The following is a 22,487-nucleotide window of genomic DNA, read 5'->3' on the forward strand; positions in this document are numbered from 1 at the left end:
CCTTTCTTAAACAGTGGAAGAACACCAGCTAACCTGTAATTTTCTGGTACTGGACCTGACGCTAAGCATTATTTAAATATACCTGCTACGACCCCTGCAATTTCTGCAGTTGCCTCCAACTCGGTCCGAGGGAATGACTTGTCATGTCCCGGAAATTCATCTACCCTAATTTCACTCGAGTCAGCAAACACCTCCTCCTCTATAATCTGTAAAGGGTCCATTACCTTACTTCTACTTTGGCTCACATCAATAGATTCTGTGTCCGTAAACACAGATGCAAAAAAAAACTATTTAAGATCTCTGCCATCGTTTTTTGTCTCCATGCATAAATTACCATTCCGATAATCTAGAGGGTCAATTCCATCCCTTGGAATCCTTTTGCTCTGAGTGCATTGTGAACAAATACACTCAAAAACTTCTATAGCTGTACCGTGGAAAGCTTTCTTAAAAATTGCATCACTGTCTTGTATGGAGTGGCTACTGCACAGGACCGAAATAAGCTGCAGAAAGTTGTCAATCCAGCCAGCTCTATACTAGGTACTAGCCTAAAAAGAACCCAGGACACCTTCAAGGATCGGTGTCTCAGAAAGGCAGCGTCTATCATTAAGTACTCTCTAGCACTCAGGGCATGCACTTTTCACACTGATACTATCAGGTAGGAGGTACAGAAGCCTAAAGGCACACACTCAGCGATTCAGCAACAGCTTCTTCTATTCTGCCATCCGATTCCTAAATTGACATTGAATCTTTGGACACTGTCATTTTTTAGAGTATTTCTGTATTGGCACGTTTCTTTTAATTTATTCAATATATTATAATGTAATTGTAATGCTCGTTTAATTAATATTATTTATTTTATTTATTATTATTCTCACTCTCTGCTAGATTATGTATTGCATTGATCTGCTGTTGCTAAGTTAGCAAATTTCACATCACATGTCGGTGATAATAAACCTGATTCTGATTCCGATTTGCTTAAAATATCTGTGTTAGATAATAGACTTTACATCAGATAGGGCAATCTGATGCCTGCTTATAACCATCTTGGTTTCTTTCTTAAGTGTTCTCTTGCAGTTTATCGACTCCATAAGTACCTCATTTGTTCCCACCCATCTCTACCTGCTATGCATCTCAACCAAGGTTCCCCAAAACTGGTAAAATTACCTTTCATTCCGAGAGGCAGGTTCAAGCTTTGAACTCTCATAATTTCCCCTTTGAAGGTCTCCCATTTACTAACAACACCTTTGCCAGAAAATAGCCTGCCCAAATACACACAGGTCAGATACTTTCTGATCCATGAACATTGGTCTTTGTCCAATTTAGAGTCTCAACCCTTGAAACAGAGTTCTGCTTTTCCATATTTCCATTGAATCTAAAGCCATTGTCATCACTAGATGCAAAGAGATCCCCTACACAAAAATTATATCATGTGCGATAAGACCATAAGATATAGGAGCAGAATTAGGCCATTTGGCCAACCAAACCTGTTCCACCATTTTATTCTGGCTGATCAATTTTTCCTGAGACCCCCAATCTACCACTCTCCCCATCATGCCCGAAACAAACAGCTGTCTGTTGGCAAAGACGTCCATTGATCCACCACTCTCTAGCTAAAGAAATTGTTCCTCACCTCCACTCGAAATGGACGCCCCTCTATACTGAGGCTGTGCCCTGTGGTCCTAGCCTCTCCCACAGCAGTAGATATATTCTCCACATCCACTCCATCAAGACCTTTCACCATTTGATAGGTATCAATTGGGTCACCCCTCATTCATCTGAGTTCTAGTGAATACAGGCACAGTGCCTTCAAATGTCATTCATATGAAAAGCCGTTGCTCACTGCGCACTCAACCTGCAAATTAACATTCAGGGAATGCTGAACGAGGACTCCCAAGTTTCATTGTGCCTCAGAGGTTTGGATTTTCACCCTATTTAGAAAATAGTCTACCGTTTTATGTCTTTTTCCAATGTGCATGACCTTCACAGCACTGTATTCCATCTGCCATTTCTTTGCCCATTCACCTAATCTGTTTGTCCTTCTGTAGCCTGTATACTTCTTAAAAATTGCCTGCCCCTCCACTTACCTCCCGATCGTCTGCAAACTTTTCAATAAAACCAGCAATTCGTCATGCAAGTCCTTAACATTTAATATAAAGCGAAACACTCCCAACCTGGACTCCTGTGGGACACCACTAGTTATTGGCAGCTCGCCCGATAAGGCACCTTTTATTCACACTCTTTCCTTCCTGTACATAAGCAACTGCTTTATCTATGCTAGTGTTGTTCCTGTAATACCGTGGGCACTTACAATGTAATATAATTATTATATCATATAAAACTGTTATAACCTCGGCCCAAGAGGGGGAGAGACGTGCTGAATAGACACAGGAAAATGGGAGAGAGAGAGAGAGAGAGAGACGTGCGGAAGACCACGTTCTCCCGAGAAGCAGAATAAAGGCGATATTGACTATTGTCTCATGAAGACCACGTGAAAAGCCCTCGGGCAAAGTGGGCTGGTTGAGAGAGAGAGATCGCATCACCTGCAACCTGATTGACACCTGCGATCCCGTGAAGAAGTATAAAGGAGGGTCTGAGGGGGGGACAAGCCTCAGACGCACCCAGGAGACACCAAGGAAACACGATACCGATTCCCGTGGGAGCGGGAAGGCATTTTGAAGGAAGCCACGTGCGTTAGATTCCAAATTTTGAATCTGTGGCTAGAACCAATGGAAGACTGCTTTTAACTAACAACGGGGAAGCCTGCTCCCCTGATTCCAAGGATTTGCTCTGTAAAGACAACCGGCAAGTGTTTATCCTTTCTCAACCATCCCTCTCTCTCCACAACGTGAAACCCCAGCGGTTCCCTGCAAACTTCTGAGTGACTCTTTATATTTCAATTGGACTCAGTATTACCCCTAGACAACTATAGAGCTTATTTATGATTGATTATTATTACACTGGTGTTTTAGATTGAGTTTTGACGATGTATATGATCTGAATGTTTTGTATTAACCTTACGCTTGTGCCCCTTTTTGAATAAAACGTTTGAAAACAGTAGCATCCGACTCAGCTGATCCCGTTATCTTTGCCGGTAAGTTACCTGGTTATGAGGTTACGTAACAAGACCAATAATAAGGCCAATAATATAAAACAGTTATTTCAGATCATCATTTAATCAGCCCGTTGTCTGTATTATGGATCGGAGATCAAGTAATCATAGAGTCATGGAAAAGTACAGCACAGAAACAGGCCCTTCGTCCGAGGAATTTAAACTACCTAATCTCATCGGCCTGCGCTGCGGCTATAGTCCACCATACCCCTACCATCCAAACAATGGCTTGAACAGTGACATCGTGTTTGCATGCACTCAATACACGACGCTCTGATTGAAGAAGTTTCTGCTCATGTTCATCTTAAACTTTTCATCTTTCACTCTTCACCCATGTTCTCTGGTTGGAGTCCCACTCACCCTCAGTGGAAAAAGCTTGCTTACACTTACCCAACCTATACGTGTCATAATTTTGTATACTACGATCAAATTTCCTCTCAATCTTGCAACCTATTAAATATATCCTTACAACTTAGGTCATCCAGACCCAGCAACATCTTTGTAATTTTTTTGATATTCCTACAAGCTTATGCACATATTTACTGCAGGCAGGTGACCAATCCTTCACACTGTACTACAAAGTATTGCACAAATTCAACATAATATCCCATTTCCTGTACTCAATATGTAGATATATGAAGACAAATGCTTGAAAATGTTTTCTTTACGATCCTAATTGTCATGTTACTTTTCATGAATTATGGAACCATAACCCCAGATCCCTTTGTTTTTCCACACTCCTCAGTACCCTGTCGTTCACTGGTTAAGTCCTACCCTGGCTGTTCCTACCAAAGTGCAACACATCGCACATGTATGCGTGAAATTACGTTTGGCGGTTTTTTTTTTAGCTTACTTTTTGCAGCTGTTCCAATTCCCACGACATGTCATGCTAACCTTCTTCGTTATCCACTATACACCATTAATCTTGGTGTTCTCTACAAATTTGCTGATCCACTTAACTACAGTATCATGTAGATTGTTGATTTCCATAACAAAGAACAACCGCCAGCGCTGATCTCTGCAGCTTTTCACTAGCCACAGGCCTCCAGTCAGAGAGGTAACAATCTACAGTACTTTCTTGTTCCTCCCACAGGGACGATGTCTTATCCAGTTTATTGAATGCCGAGAAACTAGAACTTCTTGACTATCCTCCCATGCGAGACTTGGCAATTCCCTTCTAAAGTCCCTGAACACTATATCCACTGCCTTAACTTCATCGACTTTTGTGCTAACACCCTCAGAAATAGCTGTTTGCTGAGACAAGACCAATCACGTACGACTCCATGCTGACTATCCACAATCAGTCAATGTCTATCAAATAATTCATATGTTATCCCTTAGAATAGCTCCCAATATCTTTCCCACTACTGGTATCAGACTCACTACCTATAACATTCTAACAGAGTTTTAGACCCTTTCTGAAACACAGGATCCTCTCTAATCCATATAGAATCCAGGATCTTAGTACTTTTACAGACTCTGTATCCTTTCCTGAGTAAATTCATATGTAGAATATCCATCTCTTCCATCTCGTCATCTCCCCCATCTCCTTTGGCTCCATGTATCGTTTATTGTTCAGATCTTTCAGAGGACCAATGTTATCCCTTGCAATCCTTTTGTTCTAGTCTATGTAAACCGTTCATACTGGGCTTCACCCAAAGCATTCATTTAGCATACTTGATTTCTTTCTACGTGATACCTTGCATTTCGTATACTCAATCATTACCGACCCGCCTACACCTACTGTGGAACTCCTTTTATCTCGTAACCAGAGCCTCAACATCTCTTTAAAAAAACAGGTTCCCTAAACCGGTTATCCTTGCCTTTTATTCTGATAGGCACATACAAACTTTATACTCTTAAAATTTCACATTTGAAGGTCTCCCGCTTCTCCCGCTTATTAGAACGCCATTGCCAGAAAACAGGCTGTCGCATTCCACACTGGCCAGATCTTTTCTGCTACCATCAAAATCATTCTTTCTACATTTTAATCTCAACCCATGCAGATACCATTTTCCTTTGAATCACAAGATGCAAAGAGTACCCCTCTCCTTGCCGCCCACCTCACTCATTCCTTTCTCGTATGGTTCCTGGTCACTCGCCGTTCTTGCTGACTGCACTTCTCTCTCACCCCTCCCACTCGCCTCCCGGTGCACACCCCTTCCTCTCTCTCACCCAACCCTCCTCGTACCCTGTCCATCATCACCTCTTTCATTCTACTGAACCCTCTTCCTCCACTCTCTCCCTTCTCCCCCTATTTCCCCACCTTACTCTCTCCTATCCTATTCCCCTCCTTACCCTTCACACGCTCTTTCCAATTCTTTCTCATCTCTCCCAGACGCCCTCGCTACCCCTCTCACTTACCCTTTCCCGATGCCTCACACGCCTTCTATTAATCTGTCACTCTCTCCGCACTCTATCTGTCCCTTCCTTTCTCTCTCTTTTCTCTCCAGCTGTTTCACTGCCCCCTTTTTCTCTGTCTCCCCCTCTCTCTCGCCCTCTCCATATCTCCCATCTCTTTAACTTTCTCCCACTCCGCCTACTCCCGACGCAACTTCATCTTCCCCCACTCCAACTTTTTATCCTGCCCCTCCTCCGCCTGCTCACCCCTTCAAACCACACTTTCCTCCTTTCCATCAGCCTCTCCCTCCCCCTTTACCCTCGTGGTTACAAAAAGCGTTTAAAAATTACTGGCAATGGTTCCTGGGAACATAGCCAAGTTGATGTTGCAGTTAGGAATGCCAGGGGCTGATTATTTGAAGGAATTCTGAAAATATTTGCAGAATAATTGCAGATGATGCGAACCGAGGGGAACATAAAATGCTGGAAACTCGCAACAAACCCTCGCCGCACTGCAACGGGTAATGCTGCGGGTTCGAGACCCCAGGTGAATTTCCTAAAGACACATCCGTGGTTCTATCTGTCTGCCCTGCAGCAGAAATGGATAAATACATTATAAAAGTGAATGATTTCACACCTGAATGACATTGAGTTGTCGAACCGGTCCGATTTGATTGCAGCAGGAAGGCCGTTCTCTGTTCCGAGGAATGTGCAGCTCCAGAAGATGCTTCCACACAGACCCTGAACTCCTAGTTCCACAGAACAACCACCCGCATCTTCTAAATCAATACATGATCTTCCGTTCTACCATTCCTTTCTAATTACACTGAAGGGTGTTGTCCCGAAAGCTCGACATATTTCCCCGTTCCATAGATGCTACCGGTCCTGCTGAGTTCCTCCAGCATTTTGTGTGTTACCATGGTTACGATTGATCAGCGCGTAGGGCAGAGATAAGAGGCAGCTTGAAAAGTCTTCATAACATATCCTAGTTTTTAGAATGTTATTGGGAAATTAAACTGTGAAAAATTAATCTTCTGAAAATTACTTCTGATTTTTGTTTAATCAACCTGGTGTCTCTGTTATGAATCAGAGATCAAGGTGACATAGATAAGTACAGCACAAAAACAGGCCTTTCGGCTGAGCCATTTAAACTACCTAATGCCTTCGAGCTGTACCGGGGCCAAAACGCTCCACACCCCTCCCATCAAAATTATCTCTTAGTGGTTGAAATAAAACTCACTTGTAACGTGTGTAGCCGGCAACTCGTTCCGCATTCTCACGACCCTCTGAGTAAAAATGTTTCCCTTCATGTTCCCCTTAAACTTTTCCATCTTCAAACCTTAACACATAACCTATGGTTGTATCGCCACCCATCCTCAGTGGAAAACGACTGCTTGCATTTACCCTATCTATACACCTCAAAATTTTGTCTACCTCTGTCATATCTCCTCTCGATCCTCTTCGTTCAAGGAATAAAGTTCAATCCTTCCTTACAACTCATTTTTTTCTAAAATTTGTTTTTTAGATTTGAAAAATACTTTTAAAATCTGCAGATGACGCGAGTCTGGAGTAAAAGTGAAATGCTGGAAACTCGCTGTAAACAGGGCTGCAACTATGACTGGCAAAGTTGTGTGTTCGGGACCCAAAGGTAGTTTTCTTTGAATCACGTTAAATATCCTGTCACTCTTCCCTGCAGCAGAAATGGTTAAATACAATATTGAAGTGGCTTTGTTCACACATGAATGAGAGTGAATCGTCAAACTGGTAGGATCTGATTTCAGCAGAGGGCCGCTCCCTGTTCTGAGGAATGTGGGCGGTCACACACATACCTGAGACCGAAATCTCTCAGAACAACAACCCGAACTCTCAGAATCAATCAGTAATCCGGCCTCTCCCCAGATTGGCGAGAGGGAGAGTTTGGTGTAGTGGGCGGGGCAGTTTCAACCACCTCAAAACATATCCAAGAATATCCGCGAATATTCTTGGTGAATTTAGGAGTGAATAATACAGCTTCTGATATTTACTTCGGATCTTTGTACAATCAACCCGTGGACTGTTATGAATCAGCCACCAGGAGTGACAGAGTCACAGAGTTAAAGTGTCAGAGAAAAGTACAGCACAGAAACAGGCCCTTCGGCTGAGCTATTTAAACTGCCTACTCCCATCCACCCGCACCGGGGCGGTATCTGCCATACCCATACCTTCTAAACTATCTTCTAATCGTTGAAATCCAGTTCACATGCGCCACTGGTGCTGGTAGGTCCCTCCACGCTCTCACGACCCTCTGAGTGAAGAAGTTTTACCTCATCTCCCTCTTAATTTCTTCATCTTTCATCTGGCACCCATCACCTCCGGTTGTGGCCCTACCAACACTTGCTGAAAAGCCTGCTTGCATTGACCCTATCTACAATCCCTCATATCATTGTATACCTCTGTGAAATCTCCTCTCAATCTTCTATATTCTAAAGAAACACTTCATCTCTTCAATCTTTCCGTATTATTCATGATTTCTTTGTAAACTTTCCCAGCCCTCTTTCAACCTTACTTACATTTTCCCTGTGGGTAGCTGACCAAAGCTGAGCTCAACCCTTCAGATTAGACTCTGACAGTGTCCTGTACAACTTCAGCTTAGCATCCCATCGCGTGTACTCGGTACTCTGGCCTGTGTGCCAGCAGCTTGCTCGGTGACGCCATCAGTCCGCTGCAAGCCGGTGTAGTATTCCTTGCTGCAGAACGCACTTCGGCGTCATTCGAAAATGTCCTGATGCATTTAACCATTTTATCATTCAGATCGTTGATATAGTTGAAAAACAGCAGAGAATGATCCCTCAGGGCAGCCAACAACTCCTCTGTAATTTATATAGTCCATGAAGTTGATGACATTTTGTCTTAACTCTACAGACTCTCTCTCCGTCTTCCAGGTAAATACAGATTCACATTAAGCTCATCCCTTTGGCTGCACACATAGTTTACCATTCTATTCTCCCAGAGGACCAAGTCTGGTTTTGGCAATCCCTTAGCTCTTAACATCTCTGCAGCAACCCTGAGGAATCTTCTTCCTCTTGTCTGCTAAGGTAACATCATGCAATCTCCTGACCCTTCTGCTTTCCTTCATAAGTGTTATCTTGCATTTCTTTCGGTCCTTAAGCACCTCGTTGCACAAAGGATTTCCTGCGATTCTCCATCTGCGATCCTCTGTCATCCTGCCCCACGTCAGCGCACCGGAGTCTCCTGCGCCCTCTACTGGTGACTAAAACGGGCTTGATGGTTAATTCACGCGCCTGGGGAACCAACAGGAATGGGATTTACAGAAGTGAGGATGCAATTAAATAACTTCATTGGCATTGCAAAAGACAAGAACAAATAATATACAGACTGCGAACAAATAAATGGAGTAATTTAACATTGTATAATACTGTGAGAAACGAAAGTACCAGTAAATGTTTCTAAACCAGCTAATCACTGTCACTGTCCCCAGAGTGATTGCCCCGGTTTTCGTGGTGCAATATTTTTTTTTTTGGCAACAAATGGCCACGGATCGATCAAAGGTGAAGGAGACTAAGTACCAGAATGAACAAAGAGGAACAGCGTGGATGTTAAACACCGATGCACACTCAGACAAGAAGAAAATTCCAGTTAGCATGTGAGCATTCGGAATCCTGCTCAGTATCTGGTGCAGGACAACGATCAGCAGATCCCCCGCTTCCAATCCAACCAGTTAGCGAGTGAGAACTCCGGAGAGAATTCAAAATACAGATATGCAAAGTGACTTCGGGTCCTTCTGCAGGATACCCTAAAGTTTACCCTCCAAGGTTGAGTCGGTGGTGAAGTAGGCGAATGCAACGTTGGCATTCATTTCTAGCGGTATAGAATACAAGAGCAATGATGTGATTGTGAGGCTCTATAAGGGCTCATGAGACCACACTTGGAGTATTGTGTGCACTTTTGGGCTCCTTATTTCAGAAAAGATATACTGACTTTGGAGAGGGTTCAGAGAAGATCCAGGAGAATGATTCAGGAATGAAAGGGCTACCTTATGAGGAAAGTCTGATGTCTCTTGGGCTGTATTCTGTGGAGTTCAGGAGAATGAGGGGGGATCTCATAGAAACTTTCGGAATGTTAAAAGGCCTGAACAGATTAGATATGGCAAAGTTATTTCCCAAGGTAGAGCAGTTTACGACAAGAAGGCACGACTTCAGGATTGAATGACGTCCATTTAGAAAAGAGATGGGGAGACATTACTGTAGACATTACATTACATGGTAAATCTGTGGAATTTGTTGACAAGTCGTTGGGTGTATTTAAGGAAGAGATAGATATTTTCTTGATTAGCCAGGTCATCAACAGGTAGGAGAAGAGGTAGATGAGTAAGGATGACCGGAGGAACTGGATCAGCCCATGATTGAATGGCTGGAAAGACTCGCTGGGCCGAATGGCCTACATCTGCTTCTTTATCTTATGGTCTTATGCTCGTACACAATCAGCGCAAGATTAAAGTCCTCACGAGGTCGTTACGAGGTGCATAAAACCTTAGTGGTTACACATCCGGAAATGTGTTCCTTTAATTTCATGAGGCACAATGTACAAGAACAGAGATATGTTATTCCAAATGTACTTGGCTCATTTCAGCTCTGTCTGAAGAGCTAGTCACAGCTTTTGACAACGCACTATCGGGAGGAAGATCCCCTGCACAAATGTGCTGAAGACTCTCACCAGTATGTTCCTGGGATGGGAAGTTTCACAACAGGGACACGCAGATACCCGGGATAAGAGCTTATTCCTGGTTTTCATCAGCAGTGAATAACTCAGATAAAGATCACTGATGATTCGGCAATTTCATAAATAATGAGGGAAAGGTGGTCAATGGGGCATCAAATACAAACACCACAGAACTTAAATTCCATTCAATATCAGAATTAGAATCCGGTTTATTAACACTGGCATCTGTCGTGAAATTTGTTAACTTAGCAGCAACAGTTCAATGCAAAGCATAATATAGAAAAAGTAAAAAAAAACAATAAATAAGTAAATCAATAATGTTATATCGGTATTGAACAGATAAAAAGTGCAAAAACAGAAATAATATATATTTTAAAAGTGAACACAAGTGAATCTGCAGATGCAGAAAAATACATAAAAACGCAAAATGTTGGCAGAACTCAGCAGGCCAGACAGCATAAATGGGAGGAAGTAGTGACGACGTTTCGGGCCGAAACCCTTCATCAGGAGTGAAGTAACACGTCGTCACTACCTCCGAATCGGATGGCGGAGGGTAGACGTGTTCGTAATAGTGACCCATTGAAACTGAAGAGAAGGAAAGGATTTTGGGAATGCCTAGGGTGGAGCACCGTGGGAGGAGTGTGAGACGGATGTCATAGAAGGAGAAACAGGGGCGGAGCGTGAAGCGGTTACAGATACACCCAGACATGATTTTTGTTTTTGAGGAATAGAGAGCATGGCGGTAAGGGTAGTATTTCTCTCTGCGTGTCGGATGGGGGAATACTGGGAATCTTCCAGTCTCACAGAGTGCACCGAGAGTCTGTGTTAGGGATCTGGAGCTGCGGCTCGATGAACTACAGCTTATTAGGGAGAGTGAATAGGAGATAGAGAGGAGTTATTTGTCACCCTGAGGCTGCAGGAGTTAGATAATTGGGTGACCGTTAGGGGAGCGAGGGAAAGTGCTCAGATAGTAGAAAGTACCCCTGTGGCCACCCCCCTCAGTAATCGTTATCTTGTTTTGCATGCGGCTGGAGGAAGTGACCTGACAGAGGACGATCACAGCGATCTGGCACTGAGCGTGGTCCCGTGGTGCAGAAGGGAAAGAGGAATATGAGGAATGCGGCATTCACAGGGGATTCCATAGTGAGGGAACAGACAGGGGATTCTGTCAACCTGATAGAGGCACCCGCATACTGTGTTGCCACCCAGGTGCCAGGGTACGGGTTGTCTTGGATCGGGTGCAGGGTATTCTGAAGGGAGAGGGTGAACAGCTAGAAGTCTTGGTACACGTTGGTACCAATGGCATAGGTAGAAATAGGGAGGAGGTCCTGACGAGAGAATACATGGAGTTGGGTAGGAAGTTGGAAAGCAGGATCTGCAGCGTAGTATCCTCGAGATTGCTGCCTGTACCTCGTACTAACGATTCGAGAATAGCACAATCAGGCATGTTAATGAGTAGCTGAGACTGGTGTACGGGGCAGGGTTTTGGGTTCCTGGATCATTGGGACATGTCCTGCGGGGGGTACAACCTGTACGAAAAGGACGGATTACACCTGAACCCAAAGATGTCCAATAACATCGCGGGAAAACTTAATTGAGCTGTAAGGGTGGGGGTGGGTGGATGGGAACCAGAGTGATAGGCGTTAGGAAGGGGAAAACAGAAATAAGTGACAGATAGCGTGCAACAGAGATGATAGAAATGAAAGGCAGGAGATGAGGCATAATCACAGCCAGTGGGATGAGTTACAGGGCAATAGAGGCGTGGTGCATTTAAATCAGAAAGCAACAAATACTGGAATGAAAGTGTTGCAGTAGAATGCACGCAACATAAGAAATAAAACGGACGATCTTTAAATTCATCTACTAATTGGCAAGTATGAGGATGTGGCCATTTCTGAAACTTGGCTAAAGGATGGCTGCCGTTGAGAGCTGAACGCCCAAGGATAAACGGTGCATCAGAAAGATGCAAGGGGTGGGAGAGTGCTGGTGTAGCCCTGTATATAAAAAATGATATTAAATCATTAGAAAGAGATGACATAGGGATTGGAAGGTGTAGGGTCTCTATGGGTTGAGATAAGAAATGGCAACGGTAAAAGAACCCTAATGGCAATTGTATACGGACCTCAAAACAACACCCCGGATTTGGATTACAAATTACACCAGAAAAGGCGTGTCAAGAGGGCAATGTCATAATAGTTGGGGATTTTAACATGAAATTCGATTGGGAAAGCCAGGCCAGTACTGGACCTCAACAGAGAAAAACTGAAGAATGTCTAAGAGAACAGCTTGTTGTTGAACCCAATACGGGGTCGGCTGTGCTGGATTGGGTTTTGTGTAAGGATCGGGGGTGATAAAAGAGATTAAGGTTAAGGAACCTTCAGGGAAGAGTGATCACAATATGATCGAGTTCACTTTGAAATTTGAGAAGGAGAAACTAAATGTCAATGTGTCGGTATTTCAGTGGAAAAAAAGGAAATTTTAATGGCATGAGAGGGAAACGGGCTAAAGTTGACTGGAAAGAGACACTGGCAGGAAGGACAGCACAGCAGCAATGGCTGGAGTTTCTGCGAAAAATTGGGGAACTGTGAGACAAAAATATTTCAAATAAGAAGACATTTTCGAATGGAAGATGGACACTACCGTTACTGACAAGTAAATTCAGAGATAAAATAAAAGTAAAATGGAGAGCATAAAAGGAAGCCAGATCTAGTGGAAGGTAGATGATTGCGAAGCTTTTAAAAACTTACAGAAGGAAACTAAAAAGGTCATTAGGAAGGAAAAGATTAATTATGAAAGTTAGCTGGCGACTAAAGAGAACAGGAGAATTGAGGGTAGATAGAGGACTAATAGAAAAAGACGCTGGAGATAATGTAATGAGAGACGCAGAGATGGGAGAAGAACCGAATGTGAATTTTGCATCAGTCTTCACAGTGGAAGACATCTGCAGTATACCGGACATTCAAGAGTATCAGGGAAGTATGTGCAGTGAAAATTACGACTGTGAAGGTGCTCAGGGAGCATAATGGTCTGACAATGGACAAATCCATTTTCAGGATGGAGTAAAACGGGGGAAGATGCCAAAATAAGAAAATTGGGAGGAGCTGGAAAGAGCACAAGCTAGAAGGTAGTAGATGAAACTGGATGCGTGGGATAGTGGGCGAAATGTAGCTTGGGTGATAATGGGAAAAAGCAAAGAGCTGGAGAAGAAGGAATCTGATAGGAGAGAGTGGATCATTGGAGAAAGGGAAGCAGAAGGGGACCGAAGTGAGGTGATTGGCAAGTGAAGAGAAGAGTAGGCCAGAGTGGTGAAATGAAGAAGAGGGAAAAGGGAGAGGGGAAATACCGGAAAGCCGAAATATCTGTGTTCATGTCGTAAAATTGGAGGTTCCATAGACAGAATTTAATTGCGGTTTACTCCTCCAACCTGAGGCTGCTCATGTGGCAGCAAAGGAGACGATGTGCGACATTTCTGACCAGGAATGGGGATTGGAATTGAAATGTTTGGCCACTGGGAAATTCTGCTTTTTGTTGTTGGAGCTGAGATGCTGGACTAAACGTTAATTAATCTGAAGAAGGCACGTCTGTATGAAACATCGACATTATTCATCTCCATAGAATTTGCCTTATACGTTGAGTTCTTTCAGCATTTTGTATGTGTTGTGATTATTGTTGTTAATAGTTTTCGTGCGTCCATTATCTTCGTAAGTCTGGATGCGATATCAGGTTAAGGTTCTTCAATATATTACAGGAGCATACAAACAACATATATTTTTTTATATTTCTATTGAAAGATCGATAACTGAGACAATTTCCCAGAGCGGATCTATAATCGAGACAAAGTCTATGGAGTCTGGGAATGGACAAGATCAACAATAAGAATCATGAAACCGAGAGGTGAGACTGAGAGACTTTCACGGCAGCATTCACTGAATTCTCGATTCACCATTTCTTCGTCTTTGGGATTTTGCAATTTCGTTTGAAGCTCTCCATACCTCATCATACTTGGGATTTTACCTGAATGAAATCATGCTTATTTTTACCCCAGCTGTTGGAAAACACGTCAGCCTTGTGTACAATTGAACACTCAGCGTGCTAGAGTGAGTATAAATGAATGATCGTGGAGATTCATCAGCTCAGAGTTTCTTCAGCGAGACTGCGGGCAGCTCGAATACAGAGTGAATCACACACGGAATGCCTGAAACTATCTACAGTATGAGAAAGATATATTACTTGATCATTGCCGTTATTGGTGTCCCTGGTAGGAACAGACGCGAACTAATCTTTGCAGTTCAATGTGCGCAGTTTTTGGACCCGTTCAGTCACCGACAGCCGTTGTGATGCCGGTGTATTAGTGAGTGTAGTGCAGTCATTGTGACAGAACTCTTGTGTTCCGTCAGAAGGTTCCTTGCAGTTTAATCAATAGACAAGGCTGAAAAGAAGAAACAAAAAAACAAATATTAACTGAAACAGATGTAGAGTGGAAGATTGCGGGGAGATGGATATATTTTGTGGACATGACTGGCAGCTTTGATTTATCAAGGTAAAACCGCTATCAAAGTAAACTCCAATTCTCCAGCGTGCTCGGCAGCATCCAGGGCCACGGCGTTTTTTTTTCCGCCCCAATAGTTCAAGATGCTTTAATTTAAAATTGAACGTAATTGTGCTGAGTTTGAAAAAATGCTACAAGGTTGAAGAGAACGCGGAAAGTGAAACCCTGGTGAGATTCACTTGTGTGTTCAATCTCGGACCATCGGGAGTTTTGAAAATTCAAATCGTGTCGCTGTGCGTTTTCGTTTACAAGGGTTTGTTTCCACGCCTTATTATCGGTGAAGAGGGGTTTCGCCAACCAGAGGTGTCTGTTAGATGCCTGACGGGGTAAAGTACATGCAATACTCTGGTCTGGAAATATAAACATCGAACCATTTGGAATAATGCTTCTGTAATTTGGAGCAGGTCAGGAAGAATGTGCTAAAAGAAAATGAAAATGGGAACTTCCTGATCTGATCCGTTGTCGTAGTTTGAAGGAACCGCATCCAAGTGTATTTGCAGAATTTGAAAGCAGCGAGCCCAGCTGGGCCCGAGGGCAGGTGACAAACGGGAGTCGAAAAGGAGATGGATGCCTGCGAACAGAGGAAGTAAATGTGCTACGAACTTTGAACATTGTAAATGGACAACCTCAGAGGCAGCGGGGCGTAGCGACATGCGATGAGTGCCAGGATATGAAGGAAGTGCCGAGGTATCCAAACTTTACACATCGGTCGTAAAGCTCCCTTGGCGATCAGTTGACAGTGCCTCATTCCCAAATCTTGCTCCTCTTGCAGAACCGGGTATGTAACCTTTCTCCCTGCTTGCGCACCATTGCTGAGTCTGCGAAGCACGATTTAAACCTTTTAAACCTCCAGTAATGAGCGCCCGCCAGGTTTGATTGTTCTCTCTTTACAGCTTATCTCTGTCCCACAGAGCGTGAGAGAGTAATTAATTGATTCCTTCTGCTGTCCCCACCCCCACCCCAAATGAATTTAGTGACGATTGTGATCCTGTCCCGGGGGAAGTGCGGCCTCTCCACCTGCACCACTCGCTACCTGGTAGCCATGACAACGGTGGATCTATTGACCGTTGTCTTGGTGGTGATAATGTGGCCGATCAGTTATTACTACTTCCCTGGGACTTTCCTGGCCATCACCACCGTATGCAGTGTGATTGCTGCCCTGACAGAGACAGCCACAGACTCCTCTATTTGGTCAGCTGTCAGCTTTCCCTTTGATCGGTTTGTCGTCATCTGTTGCCAGAGGTGGAGAGTAAAGTATTGCACCGGGAAAACTGCGTCTGTGGTTCTGATAACAACCAGTGTTCTGGTCTGTTTGAAACATATGCCCTACTTCTTATATTGCAACCTGTGAAAGTGATTGACAATATACCTGGAGACTGCGTTCCAAAGACGGGATACTATACGGATCCCGGGTGGGTGGGATATGACTACTACTGTTCTAACGTCATTACTCCCATTCAACTAATTAACAAACAAAATATCTAACCTCTTCTCAGAGGCGGTTGCCGTGATTTCCATCTGGACACTGCAGGACACCGAAGAACATGACAGTGGAGAGAATAAAACTGGTTTAGAGCCCGAGAGAGGACAACACAGGCAAACACACATTCACACCTTCAGCCCGCGACGTCCACCTTCTATCTCACCTTACCTTTTCTGTTTATTTGCCCAGCATATTCCAGCCCTGTCACCGTCACAACCCTGTCATTAATGATAAAGCGGGAGAGCATCCAAGGATATTTAAAACCTAATCAGCAAAATTGCATCTCATTTGTTACTTCAGTCTTTTGTGTCAGGATGAAATGAAAAAGAAAGTCACCAGTCTAAGGAGCTTACAGTAAATCTCGCACTTGTCCTTGGTATCAGATAAAGCTGTTGTGGAGAAATGATTAACACTACAGAACTCCTGGATTTGGTTCATAATTGTGCAAATTTCCATGGAACACCCAAATTCCTACTCCAGGGAGAAATGTCACCTTCCTTCCTGATTTTGAATGAATGATGCTTGCCACTTGATGGCGACTGTGTGAGCAATCAAATGGCATATTCTGCTTTAGAGCCTGAGAAAGGAACAACACTTCGTCTTGAATTTGTTACTCTTTCAAAGTGCATGTTTGTTATTTTTGTGTCAACCGCCTGGTCCTCTATTGACACAAGGAACCACTCAGCTTCTAAGAGATCTCCAGTTTTGAGCCTGTCCTCAGACGCTTCACGTTGACACCTCGTCTGCTCAGATGGTGGATCTCACCCGTGGACGGTTATGCTCATCCATTGGTTAACTCAATCCTTTTTAGCAGAGTTTCCCAACCTACTTTAGCCCCAGTGCCGCGAGTCGAGAACAGTCCAGTACCCCCGTCACTAACTTATGCATCTGCAACAACGTCTGCTAGGGTGGTTAGGTCGGACGAGATCGCCAAGTGTCAGACGCGTTGTGATGACGAATGCTCAAGGCCTGCAGTGCGATGCTTCTTCCTGTGTCCCAGCGCCACGACCTTTTTTGGAAGTGCCTGCTCTACTAATGGTCGGTCAGATCTGATGCCTTAAGTTAGAGGCGGCTTATCGCCCCACCAAGATTCTTTAATGTCCCCCTGGCGAGTGTTATTTGCTCCTAAAGCCATCTTAGGACATGTAACCACCCCAGAGGGTATAACTGTTCTATTGTGATCATTTCTTCATCTTTCTGGTCTGAGCTTTCATTTCAGTTCAGAATGGTACATGCTCGCAGCGTGTTGAATCCTGTTTTCATTGATGAAAATACAACCTTAGAAGAGTTACAGTGAGTAGGACAGAGGGAATGGGACTCCCTCAACACTGTGTGTGCAGCTCCCTCAACATCTTGCTTGCTCCTCTCCATAGTGCACTCACTTTATCTTCCACTCCCTTTCTCCCTACCCTTCACCCTCCTCTCAATTCTCAGCACACCTTCCTCTCTGCATCTCTCCTCCGTTTATCTCTCACTCTCCCCTCTTATCCTAATACATCCTCTCCCACTTCCTCACCTCCCTCTCCTACTCCAGTCACCCCAACTTCCGCTGACTCTCACCTCTCTTCTCCCCTTTCTGTCTACAAACCACACCCCCACCCCGACACTGAATCTCAGCCCGTGCTCACTGCAGGATAGCAACCCGTCCCTTTCAATGTGCGACAGTGACATCGACAAGATAAGTAGCCTTGGTGACATCGGAACATACTGGCGTTTGGAGTTGGATGAAGCAGAGGAGGGAGAGAAAGTGACAGAGAGATAGAGGAAGAGGGAGAAAGAGAGAAGGGGAAGTGGGAGAGGGAGAGTTAGAGAGAGGAGAGGGAGGGATGGAGGGAGGAGAGAACAGGCTGAGTGCTGGTTGTGAAAAAGGGAGAGAGAATCGAGAGACTAGGAGTGTTAGTGAGCAAGACTGAGGAGAGCTGGCAGGGAAGTGTTAGAGCTGAGAAACAGAGGGGAGAGAGATGGTGGCAACAACCAGTGAGGGGAGAGAATGGCAGGAAGAGTGAGATGGATGTGGGTAAGAAATAAACGGGGAGCGAGCGAGGGGGCAGAGAGAGGCACGGGAGAGAATGACGGGGAGAGATTGGAGCGAATATGGGAGGGAAGAGAGATGAGGAGTTAAACTGGGATAGAAACCAGGGATTGAGCCGGGGGAGATATACCAGGGAACGGGACTGGCCCTTTGATATCTCTGTTGATCAGTGAGAAAGAAACTGACAGGGATCGAAAAGGGCCACTCATTTTAAATGGAGACATATGGAAATTTCTAAAATTCTAAATCTTCCATGTAAATTCCTTTAGGATCAGTGAAGTGTCTATCTAGCTGAGTGTAGGCAGTTGACTGGGTACATTTGAGGTGGAGATAGAGGGGGATAGACACAGAAGCAGATATCAGTCATGGCCATGTTGAATAAACATAATATCATAAGACTTCCTCTTTCTTATGAATTGATTTCCCTGTAGTCTGAGGGTGTACCCCTGGTCCTGGGCTACGCATTATGGGAAACATCCTCTCTATCTTGGCTTTACAGTATTCAGGAAACCCGCCCATAATTCTAAACTCCAGCGGGAACAGCAAAGAGACATCATATACCATGAGCTGTGGTCTTGTTAAGCAGCTTCAGCTGCAGCACCTTGTTCAAAACAATCTGAAAATCCAAACAAACACCACCCACCACCTTTCTTATTTCACCAAAGAATTCCGAGAGATCTGTCTGGGAAGATTTCTCCTGAGGAAAACCATGCCGTTTTGGTCGTATAGGGGAGGATTTAAAAGGACTGTCATGGAACAGAATCATTGGCAGGGTCCAGCTGGCTAGAGTTGACTCTCTACTGTACACTAGGTGTGTTATAAATTCACTTAAATACCAAAGACAGAGTTTAAAATAAACTGATTTATTTGTCGCAGATTCAGAATATTAAACTCCAGTCCCATAAAAGGTGAATGTGCAGCAGAAGAAACTCCTCCCATGCCCAGTGACCAGGGTGCAGAACTGGGTGTGGTGAGCAGCAGCAATAATTGCAGAGTTCAGCACCGACAGTCACTCTCGAAATTGCATTCAGCAACGGTGATGGACAAATATCCAGCATGCAGCTCATTGAAACTTTCTCCCCAGTGTGAACCCGGTAGTGTGTCACAAGTGTAACATGCTGCAAGGTTTCACTGCTCATGTAATGGCCTCTCTGCAATGTTTCACTGCTGAGGTAATGGTTTCTCAGTAGCAGCATTGTTTAGGTTAAGCTTGGAGATAACAGGGTTATGGAGTGCGGGGCTATCCAACGAGAGAAACGTTCTTTCTTGTGAGTCTGGAAGAGAGAATTTGTGGTCTTTCACTAGGGAGAGATGAGAAGACATGAATGGAGAGAGCGGGCCATTCTTCTTTGTTTACTTACCTAATCCTGTAGTCAAAGTCAGAATTATAAAGCTCAATCGTTTAATCGTATATTGTGTACTGTTTGTAATTTCAGGGAACTGATTTGTAGCAGGGGACACATCACACAGCATCCACCCAAACGAGATTTCTCTAGTTCGGCCGGGCTGGGGGCTATCACCCCCTACATTAAGCTGCTAGCCGAAGCGAGAGTTACATAAGCCTCGATGACTGAGTAAATCGCTTCCCACAATAACAGCAGGTGAACGGCCTCTCCAGTTTGAAGTCAATGATGCACAGTTGGGTGATTTGGCTGAGAGAAACTCTTCCCAATGGCTGAGCAGGTGATCGGCCTCTACCCAGTGTGAACTCGCTGGTGTCTCTGTAGTTGAGATGACCAAGTGAATCCCTTCCCACAGACTGAGCAGGTGAACGGCCTCTCCCCAGTGTGAACTCGCTGATGTACCCTCAGTTGAGATGACTGAGTGAATCCCTTCCCACAGTCTGAGCAGGTGAATGGCCTCTCCCCAGTGTGAACTCGCTGATGTACCTTCAGTTGGGATGAGCAACTGAATCCCTTCCCACAGTCCGAGCAGGTGAACGGCCTCTCGCCAGTGTGAACTCGCTGATGTACCTTCAGTATAGATGACCTAGTGAATCCCTTCCCACAGTCTAAGCAGGTGAATGGCCTCTCGCCAGTGTGAAATCGCTGATGTACCCTCAGTTGGGATGAGCAAGGGAATCCCTTCCCACAGTCCGAGCAGGTGAACGGCCTCTCACCAGTGTGAACTCGCTGATGTACCCTCAGTTGGAATGAGCAAGGGAATCCCTTCCCACAGTCTGAGCAGGTGAACGGCCTCTCCCCAGTGTGAGCTCGCTGATGTACCTTCAGTTCAGATGACTGAGTGAATCCCTTCCCACAGTCTGAGCAGGTGAATGGCCTCTCACCAGTGTGAACTCGCTGATGTACCCTCAGTTGGGATGAGCAAGTAAACCCCTTCCCACAGTCTGAGCAGGTGAACGGCCTCTCCCCAGTGTGAACTTGCTGATGTACCCTCAGTTGGGATGAGCAAGGGAATCCCTTCCCACAGTCTGAGCAGGTGAATGGCCTCTCACCAGTGTGAACTCGCTGATGTACCCTCAGTTGGGATGAGCAAGGGAATCCCTTCCCACAGTCTGAGCAGGTGAACGGCCGCTCGCCAGTGTGAACTCGCTGGTGAGCCATCAGGTAAGACGACCGAATGAATCCCTTCCCACAGTCTGAGCAGGTGAATGGCCTCTCGCCAGTATGAACTTGCTGATGTGTCTTCAGGTTAGATGAGCAAATGAATCCCTTCCCACAGTCCGAGCAGGTGAACGGCCGCTCCCCGGTGTGAACTCGCTGGTGTTTCATTAGGGAGGATGACTGAGTGAATCCTGTCCCACAGTATGAGCAGGTGAACGGCCTCTCTCCAGTGTGAACTCTCTGATGTACCTTCAGTTGAGATGACCGAGTGAATCCCTTCCCACAGTCTGAGCAGGAGAACGGCCTCTCCCCCGTGTGAACTAGCTGGTGTACCATTAGGTCAGATGACCGAGTGAATCCTTTTCCACAGTCTGAGCAGGTGAACGGCCTCTCTCCAGTGTGAACTCGCTGATGTACCTTCAGGTTAGATGAGGAAATGAATCCCCTCCCACAGTCTAAGCAGGTGAATGGCCTCTCCCCAGTGTGAGCTCGCTGATGTATCTTCAGTTGAGATGACCGAGTGAATCCCTTCCCACAGTCTGAGCAGGTGAACGGCCTCTCCCCAGTGTGAACTCGCTGGTGTACCTTCAGTTGAGATGACCGAGCGAATCCCTTCCCACAGTCTGAGCAGGTGAACGGCCTCTCCCCAGTGTGAACTCGCTGATGTACCTTCAGTTGGGATGAGCAAGGGAATCCCTTCTCGCAGTCCGAGCATGTGAATGGCCTCTCCCCAGTGTGAACTCGCTGGTGTGCCATTAGGTCAGATGAGCAAGTGAATCCCCTCCCACAGTCTGAGCAGGTGAACGGCCTCTCTCCAGTATGAACTCGCTGATGTATTTTCAGTTTAGATGAGCTTGTGAATCCCATCCCACAGACTGAGCAGGTGAACGGCCGCTCACCAGTGTGAACTCGCTGATGTACCTTCAGTTGGGATGAGCAAGTGAATCCCTTCCCACAGTCTGAGCAGGTGAACGGCCTCTCCCCAGTGTGAACTCGCTGGTGTACCTTCAGATGGGATGACTGAGTGAATCCCTTCCCACAGTACGAGCAGGTGAATGGCCTCTCCCCAGTGTGAACTCGCTGATGTACCTTCAGTTGGGATGACCGAGTGAATCCCTTCCCACAGTCCGAGCAGGTGAACGGCCTCTCCCCAGTGTGAACTCGCTGGTGAGCCATTAGGTCAGATGACTGAATGAATCCTTCCCCACAAATTCAGCAGATGACCAGCCTCTGCCCAGTGTGAACTGACTGGTGTGTCCACAGGTGGGAAGACCGACTGGAACCCTTCTCACACACAGAACAGGTGAATGGCCTTGTCCCAGTGTGAACTCGCTGATGTACCTTCAGTTGAGATGATCAACTGAATCCATTCCCACTGTCTGAGCAGGTGATTGGGTTCCCCCATGTAAAATGACGGGCGTGCCAGTCGGTCAGATGATCAAGTGAATCCCTCCCCACAGTCTGAACAGGAAGGAAGATGAAGTGAATCCCTTGCTCCACTTCGTAAATATCTGGTCAGAGACAGCAAAACTGACGTGATCTGTTTGAGATTCCCGTAGACAAATTCCTTATCATTTTTAACCTGTAAAAAGATTTACAAAATCCATCAATGGATGTAGGACAACATTTCAGATGAGATCACTTGAGTTGTCAAGGTGTGATATGGCTTCACACTGTTACAGTGAAGTTCA

At 45.1% G+C, this 22,487-nt stretch overlaps 1 protein-coding gene across 1 annotated transcript in view; it reads right to left on the minus strand.

The window, feature by feature from the left end:
- LOC140721001 (uncharacterized) overlaps positions 1–22,487 on the minus strand; it is a 52,071-nt gene that overhangs the window by 14,951 nt on the left and 14,633 nt on the right. Inside the window, exons 2-3 of the mRNA XM_073035866.1 lie at positions 21,185–22,378; positions 18,794–18,978 (exon numbers count right to left, since the gene is read on the minus strand). Of these exons, the coding sequence (XP_072891967.1) occupies positions 18,794–18,978; positions 21,185–21,972 (973 nt within the window). The 5' untranslated portion in view covers positions 21,973–22,378. The remainder of the gene's footprint in view (positions 1–18,793; positions 18,979–21,184; positions 22,379–22,487) is intronic.

This window comes from Hemitrygon akajei, unplaced genomic scaffold (assembly GCF_048418815.1).
Source record: "Hemitrygon akajei unplaced genomic scaffold, sHemAka1.3 Scf000049, whole genome shotgun sequence".
NCBI classification, from domain to species: domain Eukaryota; kingdom Metazoa; phylum Chordata; class Chondrichthyes; order Myliobatiformes; family Dasyatidae; genus Hemitrygon; species Hemitrygon akajei.